General features: G+C 35.0%; 1 protein-coding gene across 8 annotated transcripts in view; it reads left to right on the plus strand.

Moving 5' to 3' along the window:
- Positions 1-17,019, plus strand: part of aig1 (androgen-induced 1 (H. sapiens)) — a 252,745-nt gene that overhangs the window by 163,096 nt on the left and 72,630 nt on the right. For 5 of the 8 annotated variants that reach the window (XM_073933551.1, XM_068215678.2, XM_068215680.2 and 2 more), the window contains one exon: positions 12,482-12,637. In XM_073933551.1, coding sequence (XP_073789652.1) covers positions 12,482-12,637 — 156 coding nt within the window. Of the gene's footprint in view, positions 1-3,656; positions 3,825-12,481; positions 12,638-17,019 lie in introns of those variants that run through there. The other 3 variants (XR_012395980.1, XM_009294877.5, XM_073933552.1) reach the window with 1 other exon arrangement.

Genomic DNA, 17,019 nt, shown 5'->3' on the forward strand with positions numbered 1-17,019 from the left:
TCAATACAACAGTGTATACTCTAAAGGGGTTTTCTGATGTAAACTGTGGTGAAGTTAGAATTTTTGGCTGTAATTTGTTGCCAGAATATGTCATTGGGATAGAGAAAAAGAAAAATACAGCTCTGCATACCACAAAGAAAAAACTAAATAAAAGTAGAAATGTGAACTTATCTTGAGATGCACCTTCATTAGAAAAAAATAAGATTCACCAGGGGAAAATTTACCAATTTTAGACAGATTAAAAAAAAAAACATCTAACAGACATGTATAGAAAAATCCATTATGAAAAAATATGATGACTTGTTCAGTTATTTACTATAAGACTTATGCCATGAACAAAGGATTAAATGTTGTGGAATGTGAGACTACTCAACAGAGAACAAACAAATTAAAAGTTTGACCTAAAAGTCTACATTATTCAAAAAGCTGAGCTGGTATCATATCAGTTTCTGTATTGGCCATTATTCAGATTTCTGTTTTGGTTCAAGCTGGTAATAAGTGGATCTGGCTAGGATATTATGGCGTATGTGACAGACTAAACATATAACTGTCCAGTTTTATGGCTAAAGTTTTGCATGCTATAACTATTGTCCCTCGATCTTAAAAAAAATTACCTTATCTCAGGCAATATAAGGATAAACCAAGGATATAAGTTCACACGAATCATGCTGGCCCCTGCAATGTTGTGCAGTCAGTATATCTGTTTAATCCTCATTCCTCCTTCCTCTTAATGGCTAGTTCTGGGAATCATTTGTGTGCCTGTGGCAGGGGATTTTCCACTGTAAACCTCTTTGGCAGCCCCTTATTGTATCATAATGTAGGTTTTATGGGGGCAACTTTTTTGTTGGTCTGCTACTGTCTGACATCTCTCAAACAGTGATGGACTCAAATGGCCAATTATAGGTTACAGTAAAACCCTTTCGATGGGGCTTGGAGGCTTATGTTTTTGAAGGGTTATTTATATAGCCTATGCTGTATCATATTGTATTCCTGATATTGAAAATGAACTGTAATGTTTATTCGCCTTATTTTTGGACTGTCAGTTAAATGAGTAATTGTAGGAGATGCAAGTTGTCATGTCACATTTCAGGCTTTGAGTCAAAAGATACATTGGGATAGATAGACAGACAGATTAGAATAGAATAGAATAGAATAGAATAGAATAGAATAGAATAGAATAAAATAGAATAGAATAGAATAGAATAAAATAGAATAGAATAGAATAGAATAGAATAGAATAGAATAGAATAGAATAGAATAGAATAGAATAGAATAGAATAGAATAGAATAGGTATTAGTTATAGAGATTAGAGAAGGTATTCTTGATATCAAATATCTTATTATCTTAATCATTTTTAAGTAATTAATATGGTTTTGTGTCAAAACTCCAGAAAAACAATTTGGACAGTCAAATGATCAATAAAGAATAGAATATATTAGAAAAGAGACAACAGAAGAGAATAGAAGAAAATAGAATAGAAGAGAAAAAGCTTTTTTTTTTTTTACCAAATTGTGATACTAAAAATTTTATTTTTAGTATCAACAATTGTTACAACAATGCACTATTATATTATATAATATTTCATTATATTATATTTCATTATATTATATTATATTATATTATATTTCATTATATTATATTTCATTATATTATTATATTATATTATATTTCATTATATTATATTATATTATATTATTTTATAAAATTGAAGATGCGAGTTGTTACATATAATTCCTTCTTTAAAATCCACTTTTATTTTGTTCAAATAGATGCATTTTATCTTTGCTGACCACTTTTCTACACACAGAAAAGATTTAACAAATATTTTAAAACATTTATTTTGTGAAATATATCATTAACCAAATAAATTTGGATTGTTCCCCAGCAGTTGGAAAATTTTATTTTTTATTTAATTTTACATTTTTTAAGTGCAAAAAGTAAATTGTTTAAGCTGTTCTTTTTTTTTTTTACTTATTGCCAGTTGTGTTTCTCTGTTCATGTGTCACACTAATGATCAATCTACAGGTTATTTAGTGCTATAACATGCTTAGGTTTGAAGTAAATCAGGTTTAAATAGCAAACGTTTCTGTGGGGACGAAAGTAACACTGTTATTAATGTCCTGCTGCTAATAGACATACGTTATTTTTTGCTTCCATATTAGAGTTTGCAATGTTTGGATTTAGTTGCTTTAAAAAAATAATGCACATTTATAATAAAGAATAATCAAAAATTGTAGAAAATGCTGACATTTTGCATTGTTTAATTCCTTTTGAAATATTTGATAGAAGTGAAATAGCCGTTTAATGTTATTATTATTTTTTTTTGCAAAAATAAAGGGGAAACTATGTTTGTAGTGAACATTAATAAAGTCAAAGTTAGATTTGTTTAAAATGAACAAGAGTAAATAGTAAATCTAGCACATATTTTTGTGTTACTTTTTTTTTGTTTTTGTTTTTTGTTTTTTTTTTTGTTTCTTTCGTCCCTGCTCTCCCCATACAGACCTGTAGCCAGCCTGGTAAAAGAGGTGGTTCCTTTTTCTCAAAAAGTGGACCCAATTATTTGTTGTTTGCCTCATTTTCTATTTAATTATGAGGTTTAAATACTGGATTTTAAAGACATTTTAAGTACTTTTTTTGTTTAAATAGCTTGTCGGATGTTCATTAGAACCAAATTTTTTTCATGTACCAAAACATATTCTTAAAAATTTTGAAAAACATACCTCAAAATACTAATTTATTACATAATTTACCATTAAGAAAATAAATATGCTGATTTATTTGACAAATAATAATCTTCCTCAGTTAGAGTTTGGACATTTGAAAAAAAAAAACAATAATAAAGAGCTTCACAATTTTTCTATATTTTTCTTCATGTCAAAAAGTTCAATTGAAAATTCATAGATAACTGCCTGTCTATTAAAATTTACTATAGGCTGCCTTTGGTGCTTAACACCTTTTTATTGTTCATTGTTTGTTTCAAGAATAAGGTCCAAGATTTAGTTAAATGTTTTCTCTTTAAACAAAACAGTGAGTCAGTTGTCAAAGATAATTGAACTTTTGTCAGATGATGGACTTGCATTGGCCAGAGCTGATTAGCTAAATTCACAGCAGTTAACAAAGGATTCCCTTTGGTCTTAAAGCCTTCTTTGTTGGGTTATTTTCAGAATTTATGGTGGAATAGCAGTCAAAGTAGGACTAATGAGGTCTCGTATGGGACAAATTCTCGACCTTTGTCAGTGGAGAGTGGGTCTTTCGAACCACCTGAAATCTCTGTCTACGGGCCTGCCAAATAAATCAGTAGGCTATATCCCAACAAATGTTTACATTTTAAAATAAAAAAAACTAATCTCTGACACACAACAGAACTGACGTTTTTTTATTGTGTGTTTTTTTCTTAGCAACTTACATTTTAAAGCATATAATAACTTTATTCGAAAAGAAACGAAATCAATAATCTCAAACCACTGAGCATGCGTGTGTACCAATAACAGGGACAAGCGGCTCCACACACACAGAGACAGCGATGCTTGTTCCTATAGCAACAGCCTCTCGCGCACATCCGCCGCCTCCAGCCTCGTCTTTACCGGATCCGCGCGGCCTCTCCTCCTCCTCCCCACCGCACAGCAGCATCCCTCCGTCGACAGGACATTTCCTCACACGGAAATACGACGGGGGAAGGAAAATGGCGCTCATCCCATCACAGATCCTCAGAGTAGCGATCCTCCTCTCTTATTTTTCCATCCTCTGCAATTACAAAGCCATAGACATGCCCGCGCATCAAACATACGGCGGTAGCTGGAAGTTTCTTACGTTCATAGATTTGGTAAGTGCATGTGCATCGTTCCCATGCAGTGCCTGGTTATATTTCTCTCCATAATGCATTATCAGGCCCCTGTTATGCCGAAACGAGTCCAAACGCCAACACGAGTAGTCTTACGTCATGTTTACCGATCATTAAACGTTAATCGCATGACGTAACCACTTTTTTAAATCTGTGATGATGATGTCGTCATGCTTTTAATATCTCGCATTCTCGTGAATAATGAAGGTATTTCGAAGGGTTGCGCGCTGAACTGCGATCAGTTAAATAGTTATGAAGATAAATGAAGGATGCACTTGCAGTTTTGGATTTAAACGGCAGCATCCTTGTCTTTTGTTCTGGCTCCATCTGTTAGAGTGAATGCAGGTCACATTAGGCGCCAGCATCTGTACGCACGCACGCACGCACGCACATACGCTTCGACTGTTATGACAGTCTGTGAGCCAATGACTCATGTTTTCCATATAAACAGCCCATTTCTCCCCCTTTTTTTGAACAGTGATTTTTTAAATAGCAATAAAAGTTGTTTTGTTACACTTCACGTTTCCACATCTGTTCCAGTGCGCTATTTGCTTTTTTTCTTCTTCTTCTTCTTCTTCATTTATGCCTGGGAATAATCTCACACACAGATATGTTCTGTATACAGATGTGTATACGGATAGGATTATTGTGGATAAAGCTTTTTAAACTTACTTTCTGTTTTGTTTCATGATTATGTTTTCTCTCTAAATCCCTAATCTAGGACTCCAGCAACATTATTGTACATTATTATTCAAACATGTTTTTTTTATGAAATTAAAAGTATTAGTGAGCAAGGATGCACTGAATTCATCAGAATGGACAAACTATATGACACTTATTAAAACCCTTACATTATTTTAGGGTATCAGGGCATCCGCTGTGTACAACATATGCTGGATAGGTTGGCAGTTTATTCCGCTGTGGCAAACCCTGATTAATAAAGGGACTAAGTCGATAAGAAAATTAATAAATGAACGTTATTTTAAATGCATTATTTATGTATTGATCATATATCCATAATTAAAAAGATTTTACATTATAAAATGTAATAAAATAGCAAGTTATTTCAAATATTAACACTTTTTTTTAATGTAATCCAGTCTTTCCTTTTTCTAGGTATGCATGACATTATCATACTTATTTTTATATATATAAACATTTTTGGATACAAACTATTGTCACACTGAATGAAATATCAGTGTGTGTCGTCTGTAAATCAATTCAAATGTATAATAGTTATTGTTAATGTACACTCTCCGGCCAAGTGATTAGGTAAACCTGTCCAACTGCTCGTCAATGCAAATTTTTAATCAGCCAATCACGTGAGAGCATCTCAATCAATGCATTTAGGCATGTGTACATGGTCAAGATGATCTGCTGCGGTTCAAACCGAGCATCAGAGTGGTGAAGAAAGGTGATTTGAATGACTTTAAACGTGGCATGGTTGTTGGTGCCAGACGGGCTGGTCTGAGTATTGCAGAAACTGCTGATCTACTGGGATTTTCTTGCACAACCATCTCTAGGGTTTACGGAGAATGGTCAGAAAAAAAGAAAATATTAAGTAAGTGGCAGTTCTGTGGGCGCAAATGCCTTGTTGATGCCAGAGGTCAGAGGAGAATGGCCAGATTGGTTCGACTGATAGAAAGGCAGCAGTAACTCAAATAATCACTGGTTACTACCGAGGTATGCAGAAGAGCATTTATAAATGCACAACACGTCCAACCTTGAGGCGGATGGGCTACACCAGCAGAAGACCACACCAGGTGCCACTCCTGTCGGCTAAGAACAGGAAACTGAGGCTACAATTTGCACAGGCTCACCAAAATTGGACAATAGTAGATTGAAAAAACGTTGACTGGTCTGATATGTCTCAAATTCTGCTGCGATATTCAGATGGTAGGGCTAGAATTTGGGTCAAAAACATTAAAGCATGGATCCATCCTGCCTTTTTTCAACGGCTCAGGCTGGTGGTGGTGGTGTAATGGTGTGGGTTATTTTCTTGGCACACTTTGGGCCCTAATTGACCCTAATTGGGTACTAATTGAGCACTGTGTCAACGCCCAAACCTTCCTGAGTATTGTTGCTGACCATGTCCATCCCTTTATGACCACAGAGTTCCCATCGTCTGATAGCTACTTCCTGCAGGATAATGCACCATATCATAAAGCGTGAATTATCTCAGACTGGTTTCTTAAACATGACAATGAGTTCACTGTACTCAACTGGCCTTCACAGCCACCAGACTCAATCTAATAGAGCACATTTGGGATTCACATAATGGATGTGCAGCTGACAAATCCGCAGCTATATGTGATGCTATCATGTCAATATGGACCAAAATCTCTGAGGAATATTTACAGTATCTTGTTGAACCTATGCCACGAGGGCTTAAGGCAGCTCTAAAGGCAAAAGGGGATCCAATCTGTTACTATTCAGGTGTACCTAATAAAGTGGCCGGTGAGTGTATAAACAGTATGTACATTAATTTAGTCAATGTGTAACATTATAATTTTTTTGCTCAAAATAAAACATAGAAGACATTTAATGTATTTAAAAAGTAAGGTAACATATATTCTCTTTTAATAAATTTAGCTTCAATACACATATCTTTATATAAATGTAGCAATTACATAAATGTAGCCTTTCATAGTCTATAAACCCAGAAGAATTTGACTTACTTTTATCCCAAGCATAGAGAGCTAGCAAAGTGATGTATTGTTGTGCTGCTTTGTGTAATAGTATAATGATTAATTATGACAGCATTTAAGGACCTCTTGACACCGCTCATAACGCTGCTATAATGAACGTAGATGATGAGGCTGTCTGAAACTAATATTAGATCAGACGATAAACACGTCATGTTCAGAGAAGCAGATTATCTCATCCTGGCGCGAGAAATGCAAGTACGTCTGGATCAAATACTTGCCCTGTGATATCCAAAAAACTGATCTACTCCACTATAGCACAAGCTACTACATTTATTAACACTCATAGTGATACCATTGTGTTAACTGTTCCACTTTGATTCGGGGCATTTATGTTTTCACCAGGCCTCATTAATGATTAAATGTAGGGCTTCAGATTTGGATTTCCATTCCCACAATAGGACACTTGAGGAGCCTGGCGTAAAGCTGAGCTCTCTGTGTCATACAGGAAGTGCCTGGTCAAGTGTGGCCGAAAGCTTTCAGCGATCCGACAGTGAGATACCCATGGATTAATTAGCAGGGTTTAATTAGCGCAGATGCACAGGTTTTCGGAGTGTATCATTACCGTGATGAAAGGCACCCTATATTTTTGCGAATGCTTTGCAACTTTAATTATAAAATCTTTGATCTCTCGGAATGAAGAATTGCTGTTAATTTACTCACCCTCAGGCTGTCGGAGATGTAGGTGCTGTTTTTTTTTTTTTTTTTAGCAGAACATTAAAGAAGATTTTTAGCAGAAATCTTAGTCCTTGGTGATTCGTATAAGGCAAATCAACAGCTACTGGCACATACAGTATGAGAGTCAAGAAATAGATACACAGGCAACACACCGTTAATACACATGGCTTCTGATGATGCAATGAAGTCTTCTGAAGTATGTGCAAGAAATTGAAGTAAATTAAACAGACCCCTTTCACACCCTTAAACTGATTTCACCAAGCAGGACATGTTGCTGGATCAACATCTATGTTGATCCTGGAACAACATGCCAATAAGAATTAAGAGATATGTTTGCCGTTTATGTTAGGTTTGGGTATATGCACGTCTAAATGAGTGTTATCCAACTATTATTCTCCTCTGATTTTGGGAATAATTTGAGTTATGGTTGGGTTTAGTGGTAGGGAATAGGTTTAGTGGTAGGGAATGGGATTACATTTCCAAACAAAAATCATGTTCCAGGATCAACATTGATGTTAATCCACTGATTTAAAACAGCTGGGTTCATAATAACCCAACAGGTAACCCAAAAGTGGGTTGGTACAACATCGACCTGCTGTTGGATTAATTTTAACTTAATCCATTGGGTCATTAAGGCAAACCCAACAAAAAGAAATTATATCCTAACTAGGTGATTTGTTATGCGATTCAGTAAATATTTAGATTGACCCAATATAGCAATCCAATATTTTTACCCATTCTGTTGGGTAAAATTATTAAACTTCTTTTTGAGTGCAGGATCGCATCATACTTGGCAAAATCATGACGTGACTATTCACATTTCTGGGTTTCTCAGCATTGGAAGTCATCATAGTTGGGTAAATGTAGAGAGCAGTGAATGGGAGAGTGCCACAAATACATTTAGATTGTACAAATATCTCCACAATAGTGTTATCACCACTTTCAGAAAAAGAAAAATGTGTTAACTATTAAGCAAATTATTAACTATTGAGTGTTAACTATTTTTTTTGTAATTTGTGAAGTTTATTTATAAACTAATTTCAAGAGGATCACGTGCTTATGATTGCTTGCGGCTGGCCCTGCATTATCCAATTTATCATTCGCCAATCAGACGACTCATAAGCCACTATAACGGCCTTAGGTTTCATACCACAGTCATCTTCGTTTTGAAGAACTAACGGGCTCGAGGATCTTTTGAGCTCAGGGCTCTCTCCCGAGACAGCATGCCAAACAAGCTTTATAATCAATCATCAGTTAAGTGTAAACTCTTGAAGCTGCAACTATGATGTATAGCTTTATAAATGCATATGTTTTTTTTTAATCAAAAATATGTAAACTGTTCAAGGATTTAATAAGCTGATGACCACTGAAAGCATCTTCACAATCTTTCGCAAAGGATCGATTAACAGCAGTGTTTTCATTTTGAGTGAACGTTGGTTTTAAAGGCATCATTTATTCTCCCTTGTATGGTTTTAAACTGTTATAAGTATCATCTGTTGAAAACAAAAGAAGGTATTTTGAAGAATGCTGGTTAATGGCACCAATTGACTTCATTAATTAATTCATTTATTCATTTTTTTTTCATTTCATTCATTCATCATCTACTCTTTTCAGTGAAAAGGGAAGGTTGACTAATTTATGAAAGAATTTTCTATTTGGGTGAACTGTCCCTTTAAGACACAGCAGAGGAAAAGATTTATTAGAAAAAGTTGCACATTTGAGTTTGCATGTTCTCTCCATGTTTGCGTGGGTTTCCTTTGGGTGCTTCGGTTTCCCCCACAGTCCAAAGACATGCGCTATAAGTCAACTGGATGAACTAAATTGACTGTAGTGTATGAGTGTGTGTGTATGTGAGTGTGTCTGGGTATTTCCCAGTGCTAGGTTGCAGCTGAAAGGGCGTCCACTGTTTAAAACGTATTCCGGAATAGTTGGTGGTTCATTCCACTGTGGTGATCCTTGATAAATAAGAGACTAAGCTAAATGAAAATGAATGAAGTTAATCCTAATTCTTAATTTTGTAGTTTTGAAAGCCACTGTTTCTGCATTATACTATACAGCAGTTTGTTGTTTGCCAATTATTATCATTCCCAGCCTCAAACAAGCAAATACACTGCATTTCATGCAGACTTAAGTCTCGGTCCAGAAATCCTTGTGGTCGTTTATAAGCACAAAACAAGACTTTGTATAGCTTATAAATGATTTTATGCTTTTATTGGCTTCATGTGCTCGCACTATGGCTGTTTTTTAACTCTCAAATGATGTGAGAAAAGGGTGGATGTCTATTTTTAGCTGAAGATTAAAAGCATTGGTGAGGGTAGAGTAAGAAAAATAGATCATTTAGGCAGCTGGTAATAGGGATTTAAGACGGTTCCAATAAAAGATTGGTTTTGGACCAATCTAGCATTTTATATGAAGCCTTATAGTAGGGCTTCTCCTGTCTTCAGACACCAGGAAACAAATTTAGGAGCAGAAAGATAATGAGGAATGAAATATTAAACAGTGTATTAATGGGAGACTTTTTTGCATGAGGAGATATAATAAAGAAACCCTCATAATTCCATAATGTCTTCCCATCTTAAATTAATGTCAAAGCAATCTCCTAACGCTCTCATCAAGAATGTTCACTAATGGAAAATGGGCTGTATAAAAAAAGACATATTAGCTTAAGACGAGAAGTAGGTTATAAAGGAAAGGTTGTATATTAAATGATTCCAGTGGCGGTTTTCTTGCAGCCTGTCATGTGTAGAGACATTTTACAGCTTGTCAACTGTATCTGCATATTGTTCTGTTTCCTGTGATCTGAGTTTGTTTGCTCTTGGAAAATGATGGCACTTAGAAATATTCGTATGCTATTTTGAGAGGACCAAAGATGAATGCATGGCTTTCATCAAGTTTCCCTTCAACTTCTCTTTGTGTTTCTTTTAAAAGACAGCTTTGATTTGTATGTCAATGAGAGGCCTTCATAAAAAAGTAAAGAAAAGAAAATTTGATTTCTTCTAGTTATTTCACTGAACAATATGGACCTAACCGCATTTTAGATCGCTTCTGCTCTTTTCATTTAAGGCTTTAAATATAAGGTTTGATTAATAAAAAAAAATCTTAAGTGTTGCCAACAGACATTTTATTATACTCTCATAGTCTTGACTTTAAAATTGGTTAACAGGGTCATATACAGCCATTCTCAACCTTTTCTCAAGTCTTTTCTCTTTCTTTTGTCTGGTTTCTCTTGGATCCTGTGAAATATCCAGGTTTTGTAACATTTTTGTTCTGCCACTGCTCAGTTGCAAACATTACTAATAAGTAGGCCCACAAGGAATCTGCGTTCACAGAAATCCGCAGATGTTAAGCCCATTATTGAGTCTATTTATTTACTTGTGTAAATGTGTGTACATTTATATTTTGATTTGATTATGATATCTTTACAATACAGTTTTAAAAGTCATATTTTGTCTTTTAGTAAATATATTATATGATAAACTTGCTTTGTTAACGAAATAAGTGGATCTAATTGGATTAGCATTGTAAAGTAAAAAGGTATAATTTTTTATTTCCTATTTTAAGTTTTTAGTTACAATTCTCCCAAAATCCTTAAGCATAAATCCGCAAATTTTTACAAAATTCTTCGGAGAAATTTTTTTTTTTTTTTCGCAGATTCTGTCTGGCTCTAGTAATCCGTGACTAGTAAAATAATAATAATAGAAAAAATTAAGACAACGACAATTGAACTAAGATAAAATAAACAATGTTTTACATTTACGCAGGTACAATGCAAAAATATAGTTACTCCATGGCAGATTGATCTGCTTGTTTTAAGAAAATACTTACTTCATTTTGACTTAAAACAAAACAAAACGTTTTTCTTGTCTATAAAATGGCGCTAGATCAATGGTCTCAAACTCAATTCCTGGAGGGCCGCAGCTCTGCACAGTTCAGGTCCAACCACCTCCAACTCACACCTGACTTGAACACTTTGGTTAGTTTAGTTAGATTATTTGGATCAGCTGTGTTTGATTAGGCTTGGAGCAGAACTGTGCAGAGCTGCGGCCCTCCAGGAATCAAGTTTGAGACCTATGCTCTAAATTTAAGAATTTATAGATTTTTGTACTAGAAACAAGACAAAACCTCTATGTAAGAACAGTTTAATTCTTTGAAATATGAAAATTGTGGATCTGTCGTTTGTAGTTTGAAAAACAGTTGGTCACATCAGCTAATACATTTACCTAATAGACCCATTTCACATTTCCGGGTGAAAATGTCAATGGGAATCATCGATGGGAAAACGTAGAGCACAGTAAATAGGAGAATTCTAAGTCTTATTTGCTCAAATAATAAAAGAAAACTCCACAATGGTATTGTTGAGACTTTCAGAAAAAGGTAAAAAAAATTGTGCGAATGATAACAGTAGACAGAAAAGAGAAAAATCTCGAGTTTACTGTTAGCTGCATTAGAAATGCCTGACTCAAGCGGTAATATTTATTTTAATTTTTTTGTCACTTGAAGCAAAGATTATGCAATACATAAATATACATATAAATATCCATACGTTTAAAAAAAAATCTAAATATAACAAATTTTTAAGGATTTAATATGCTGATGACCGTTAAACGCGTCATTACAGGCTTGGGTCCATACGCTGATATGCAAGTTTTTTTCAACTGTTTGTTAACTCGAGATATAACAGACTACTTTTACATGAATACCTACCAACATTTTGATGCCTTTTGTATGTATTTGTCTATCCAAAAAGCTCCTAAAGACCTGAGAGAGTAAGTTAGCACCCACATTTCTTGAGACGTAAACATGCTTAGTTCCACACAGTTCCTTCGCAACACAAATCAAAGCTAATATAATCATTTTACATATTTAAGTGGAATGAACATAAAATCGCCTCACAGCAAGAAGGTTGCTGGTTCAAGTCTCGGCTGGGTCAGTTGGCATTTCTGTGTGGAGTTTGCACATTCTCCCTGTGTTCGCATGGATTTCCTCCGTGTGCTTTGGTTTCCCCTACAGTCCAAAGACATGCGGTATTGGTGAATTGTATAAACTAAATTGGCCGTAGTGTATGAGTGTGAATGAGGGTGTATGAATGTTTCCGAGTACTGGGTTGCAGAGAGTGGTTAATTTGAACATTTAACCCATGAATCTGATTAACAGTGATCTGTATTTATCATGCCAATTCAAATGTACACCTACAAAAAACACCTTGTGCTTTGATTTACTGTCTTCTAACCAGTACGTTATGATTCTCTATCTCAGGTTATTCAGGCGGTGTTTTTCGGAGTGTGTGTCCTGACTGACCTATCGAGCCTTTTGACAAAAGGCAGCGCCAGTATGGAGCAAGAGAGACAGCTGAGGAAGCTGATTGGCTTACGTGATTGGATGATGGCTGTTCTGGCCTTTCCCGTTGGGGTGGTATGTATAAATCAGATTTGTCATTTTGCGTACATAAACTAATTGAGCGAGATCAGTCAAAATACACTTTATTTGTGTTACTTGGACTCACATACAGTGATTGCGAGCAGGCCTGTCGGCTTAATGACGGTATGTTGATGTTCAGATAACATCAATGCTTAGAATCAACACTGGAAATTGGATCAAAATTGAATATAAATGCCAATAAGGCAAAGTGAAACCATGCAAAAACTAAAGATTTGAGAAGTTCTTTTACTTTACATGAGCGTTGTATGCAAACATAGGCCATTTTTTGTGCACAGAAACCCTACAAAAGCATAAGGCTGGCAGTGAGTTATTGTGCGGTTAGTTTAAAGTGTGTGAACCTACTGTAAACTCCATGAGCCATCAATTTCCATTGTTAATCTGTGGGAAAGAAAAAAAACTGTACTGCAACGCTACATGAATGCAATACTTTGTCTGAAGCTGCCCTTCCCTTCCCACAGATGTCATTGGCATTACGATGTCTGAAACCACAGAAAAAAACAGAGGCAACTATTCAAAACTTGTTTCGAGCAATCATTCAGGGGATCTAAGAAAGAGGAGGGTTGTGTGTTGAGCACATTTGTAGAGGGTGCCGAAGGTAAAATAATGCTTGCTAACGCATGTCCGATGGTTTGATTCTTTTGCAACTAAACCGTTTTCAATGACATCTTATTTCATGCACAACTGTTCAAAAGTTTGGAGTCGGTGAGGTTGTTGAAAGAAGTCTCTTATATAATCATTAAGGCTGTGCTGATTTGATTACAAATATAGTAAAGTACTTACTCAATTTCATTCATTCATAATTCATTCATTCATTTTCCTTCAGCTTAAGTATGATTTATACTTCTGTGTTGAGTGATCGGCATGAATCCTTGTGCATAGTTGTGCATTTATACTTCTGCGTGCTGTTTGTGTTGTCTGCAATAACACTTCCGAAATGCTAGTTGGCAGTAGGTTTTAATGTTCCTCTGTGTCGTGTTTCTTTGTTGGTGTTTTGTTTTTCTGAACGCTACATTAATGTACAAGTAGCTAGTAGCAGAGGAGGGAACTGGCAGATGTGCAACAACTTTAATCATAAAGTAAACACAAAACAAGTTACAAGACCCTTGTAAACGCTCGCTCCAACAGGTTTGCACGGCTTTCGGTCCCGTCCACATTGGTCACAGCTACCAAGCTGACTAATCACAGAGCTTGCGCTACACGTCATTGCGATGGCTATGCGACCACGTGCAGGCTTATAAGAATATGCATACACTTAAAGCAGAAGTTTAAAGCAGCCTTTAGTTCCTAATTATACAGGGGTTGCCACAGCGGAATGACCCACCAACTCTACGGTTTTGTTTTACCAGCCTGATCTAATGAGGAAATGTTACTGTTTGACGTTTTGTCAATTTAGTGGCTACTTTGCACAAATTCGAGTTCAGTTGTATGAAAATGTACAATTTTAAAAAGAAGGCATGTCTGGGCACAACTGTCATTGGGGGATGAGCAAATCATACTAAATTGTACTAATGAAATCCTACAATTGCATATGAATTATTCACTAAGTCAAAAAGTTATTATTACGCTGGTTTTACACAGCGAATGCACTTTCCGCCACAACCCATTAGTGAAGAAACTCACTCATTTTCTTTCAGCTTATTCTTTATCAGGGGTTGCCACAATTGAATGAACTGTCTGTAGTAAAACAGTCATTAAAAAAAGTTGAATATATTTAAAAATGTCATTTATATATTATGATGGCAATGTTGAAGTTTCCGCATAATTACTTTAGTCTTTGGTGTTACGTAATTCTAATATGCATTTTTAAAAAAATAGATTTAATTTAATTTAATAATAGTTATTTAAATAATAGTAATTTTAAATAGTAATTTGGATAATTTAAAATAGATTTTTTTGTAACAAATATATTTACTGTCACATTTAATCAATTTAATGTTCTTCACTCAAAAAATGATGTTTGTTGTTTGTTCAAGATACTTATTTAAAATTAGCTAAAACAACACAATTCTTGAGTTTTTTTTATTATTATTATTTAGAAATTTTTTTGGGGGGGGGGTTATTGTTTAATGTTCAATCCACTTAAATTAACTAATAAATAAAACTAATAAGCTAACTTAATGTCTACCTTGTTGGCACAGTTGGCAGCGCGTCAGTCTCATAATCTGAAGGTTGTGAGTTTGAGCCTCACACGGGGCAGAGTGGTACATTTTGTTTCCCAGGGATGGGTTGTGGCTGGAAGGGCATCCACTTCATAAAAACGTGCTGGATAAGTTGGCGGTTCATTCCGCTGTGGCAACCCCGGATTAATAAAGGGACTTAGCCGACAAGAAAATGAATGAATGAATGAATGAATGAATGAAAGCTAACTTAATTCCTTCATCAAATAATTAATTAAAAACTTATAAGCTAACTTAATTCCTTTATCGATTAATTAATTAATTAAATAAGGTAACTTAATTCCTTCAAATCGATTGTGTGGAATCCAGCATGTTTTTTTACTGTGCTGTTAAATAACACTAATGTTCATTCATTTACACATTTTGAACCGCCAATAAATGAACCGCCAACTTATCCAGCACATGTTTTACGCAGCGGATGCCCTTCCAGCTGCCACCCATCACTGGGAAACATCCATAAGTACATCCATCTCATTCCCACTCATACACTATGGACAATTTAGCTTAATCAATTTCCCTATACCACAAGTCTTTGCACTGTGGGGGAAACTGGAGCAGAGGAATACAAAGAAATGCCAACTGACCCAGCCGGGGCTCGAACCAGCGACCTTCTTGCTGTGAGGCGATTGTGCTACCCACTGCACCACCATGTTACCTTAAAAGTCATGTACCATCTAAAATTTAAAAGTAATCTTAAATTCCATAATTGGCTCAAAAATAACTACGTTTGTCCCTTGTAAAATGAAAGGAACTATACTTAAGAGTAATTTTTTTTTTTTCTTCTTCTTCTATTGATTATCATTCTTTTTAGCCTATGTTTAAACAGCTTGTGATGAAAAAACAAAACAAGACCTTTGCTTCTGATTTAATAATAAAAGCAGAGCAAATGTACATTATGTGTGCAAACACAAACAAGTTGGTTGCAGTTGATTTAATGATCATTATTATCACTAATATCAAGAGTTTCTGGCTTCTAAATCACCTGTAAAAGTCTCTAAATAAAGCAAGCAAACTGAACTATGCAACAAGAAACACAAGGCACACATTACATAACATTCTAAAGTTTACTATGTTGTCTTTGTAGGGCAAAGTAAACACTCGATGCCTTCAGATCTTTAAATAGAGCATCAAAGCACTAAATCTTCTGATTCCTTAAAAGGTACAACAGAAAAACTGATGGAAAAGCATGAACCTGCAGGTCAAGTCCGACAGCATCTGTATTCTTTCATACCGCTATATCAAGCCACATCCACACATGCTACTTTACATAGGGGGACTACAGACACCAATATGCATTGTTTTAAATTTACAGCCTATTTGTTTTGCAAATGTCCAGTCGTCTATCTGTCACAGTCGCAAAACCAGCTGGGCAATATAACCCCATCCCGTAAAGTTGAGAAGGAAACGCTGCGTTGTTTCTGTTTTGGGTGTTCATGATGATCATCAGATAATTGGATGGAAAATATTTAAATTGCACTCACCAATGTCTTGTTTTGTCCTGGCCGGCTAAAGATCTTTTAATGTTGCACAATGTTAGTTGGCAGTATTAGATGTCAAATGACAATGTCAAAGTGATTTAAACTTTAAGTGGAAAGAAAACTGACTCTGCTCATTTTACTTTAATGAAAAGAGACACAGGCAATACACTTAAAGGGATAGTTCACCCAAAACTGAAAATGCTGTCATCGTTTACTCATCCTTTACTTGTCACAAAGCTGTTTGAGTTAGTTTTTTTTTCTGTTGAAGACAAAAGAAGTTATTTTGAAAAATGTTGGAAACCTTTAACCATTGACTTCAATAGTATTTTTTTCCACTGTGGAAGTCAATGGTTACAGGTTTTGAACATTTTTCAAAATATCTGCTTTTGTGTTTATCAGAAAAGAGAAGCTCATAAAGATTTAGAATTGCTTGAGGGTGAGTCATTTTTCATTTTTGGGTGAACTATCTCTTTAACATTGCACTAATTAAAAGCTTTTTCTCAAGAACAACATTACTTTAAGTTTTTTACAACCGTTTTGCCACAAATTTCATAACTGTCAATTTTCAAACACAAAACTCACAACCATTGCCAAAATGACACATTTTTATAAAACTCTTAACTCAAATGCTTGGATAAACACAAAAGTCAAAGATGCTTTGTTCACTGAATTAAGATCATCTTTTCAATATAACAAAATT

The sequence above is a fragment of the Danio rerio genome, chromosome 20 (assembly GCF_049306965.1).
Source record: "Danio rerio strain Tuebingen ecotype United States chromosome 20, GRCz12tu, whole genome shotgun sequence".
Taxonomy (NCBI): Eukaryota; Metazoa; Chordata; class Actinopteri; order Cypriniformes; family Danionidae; genus Danio; species Danio rerio.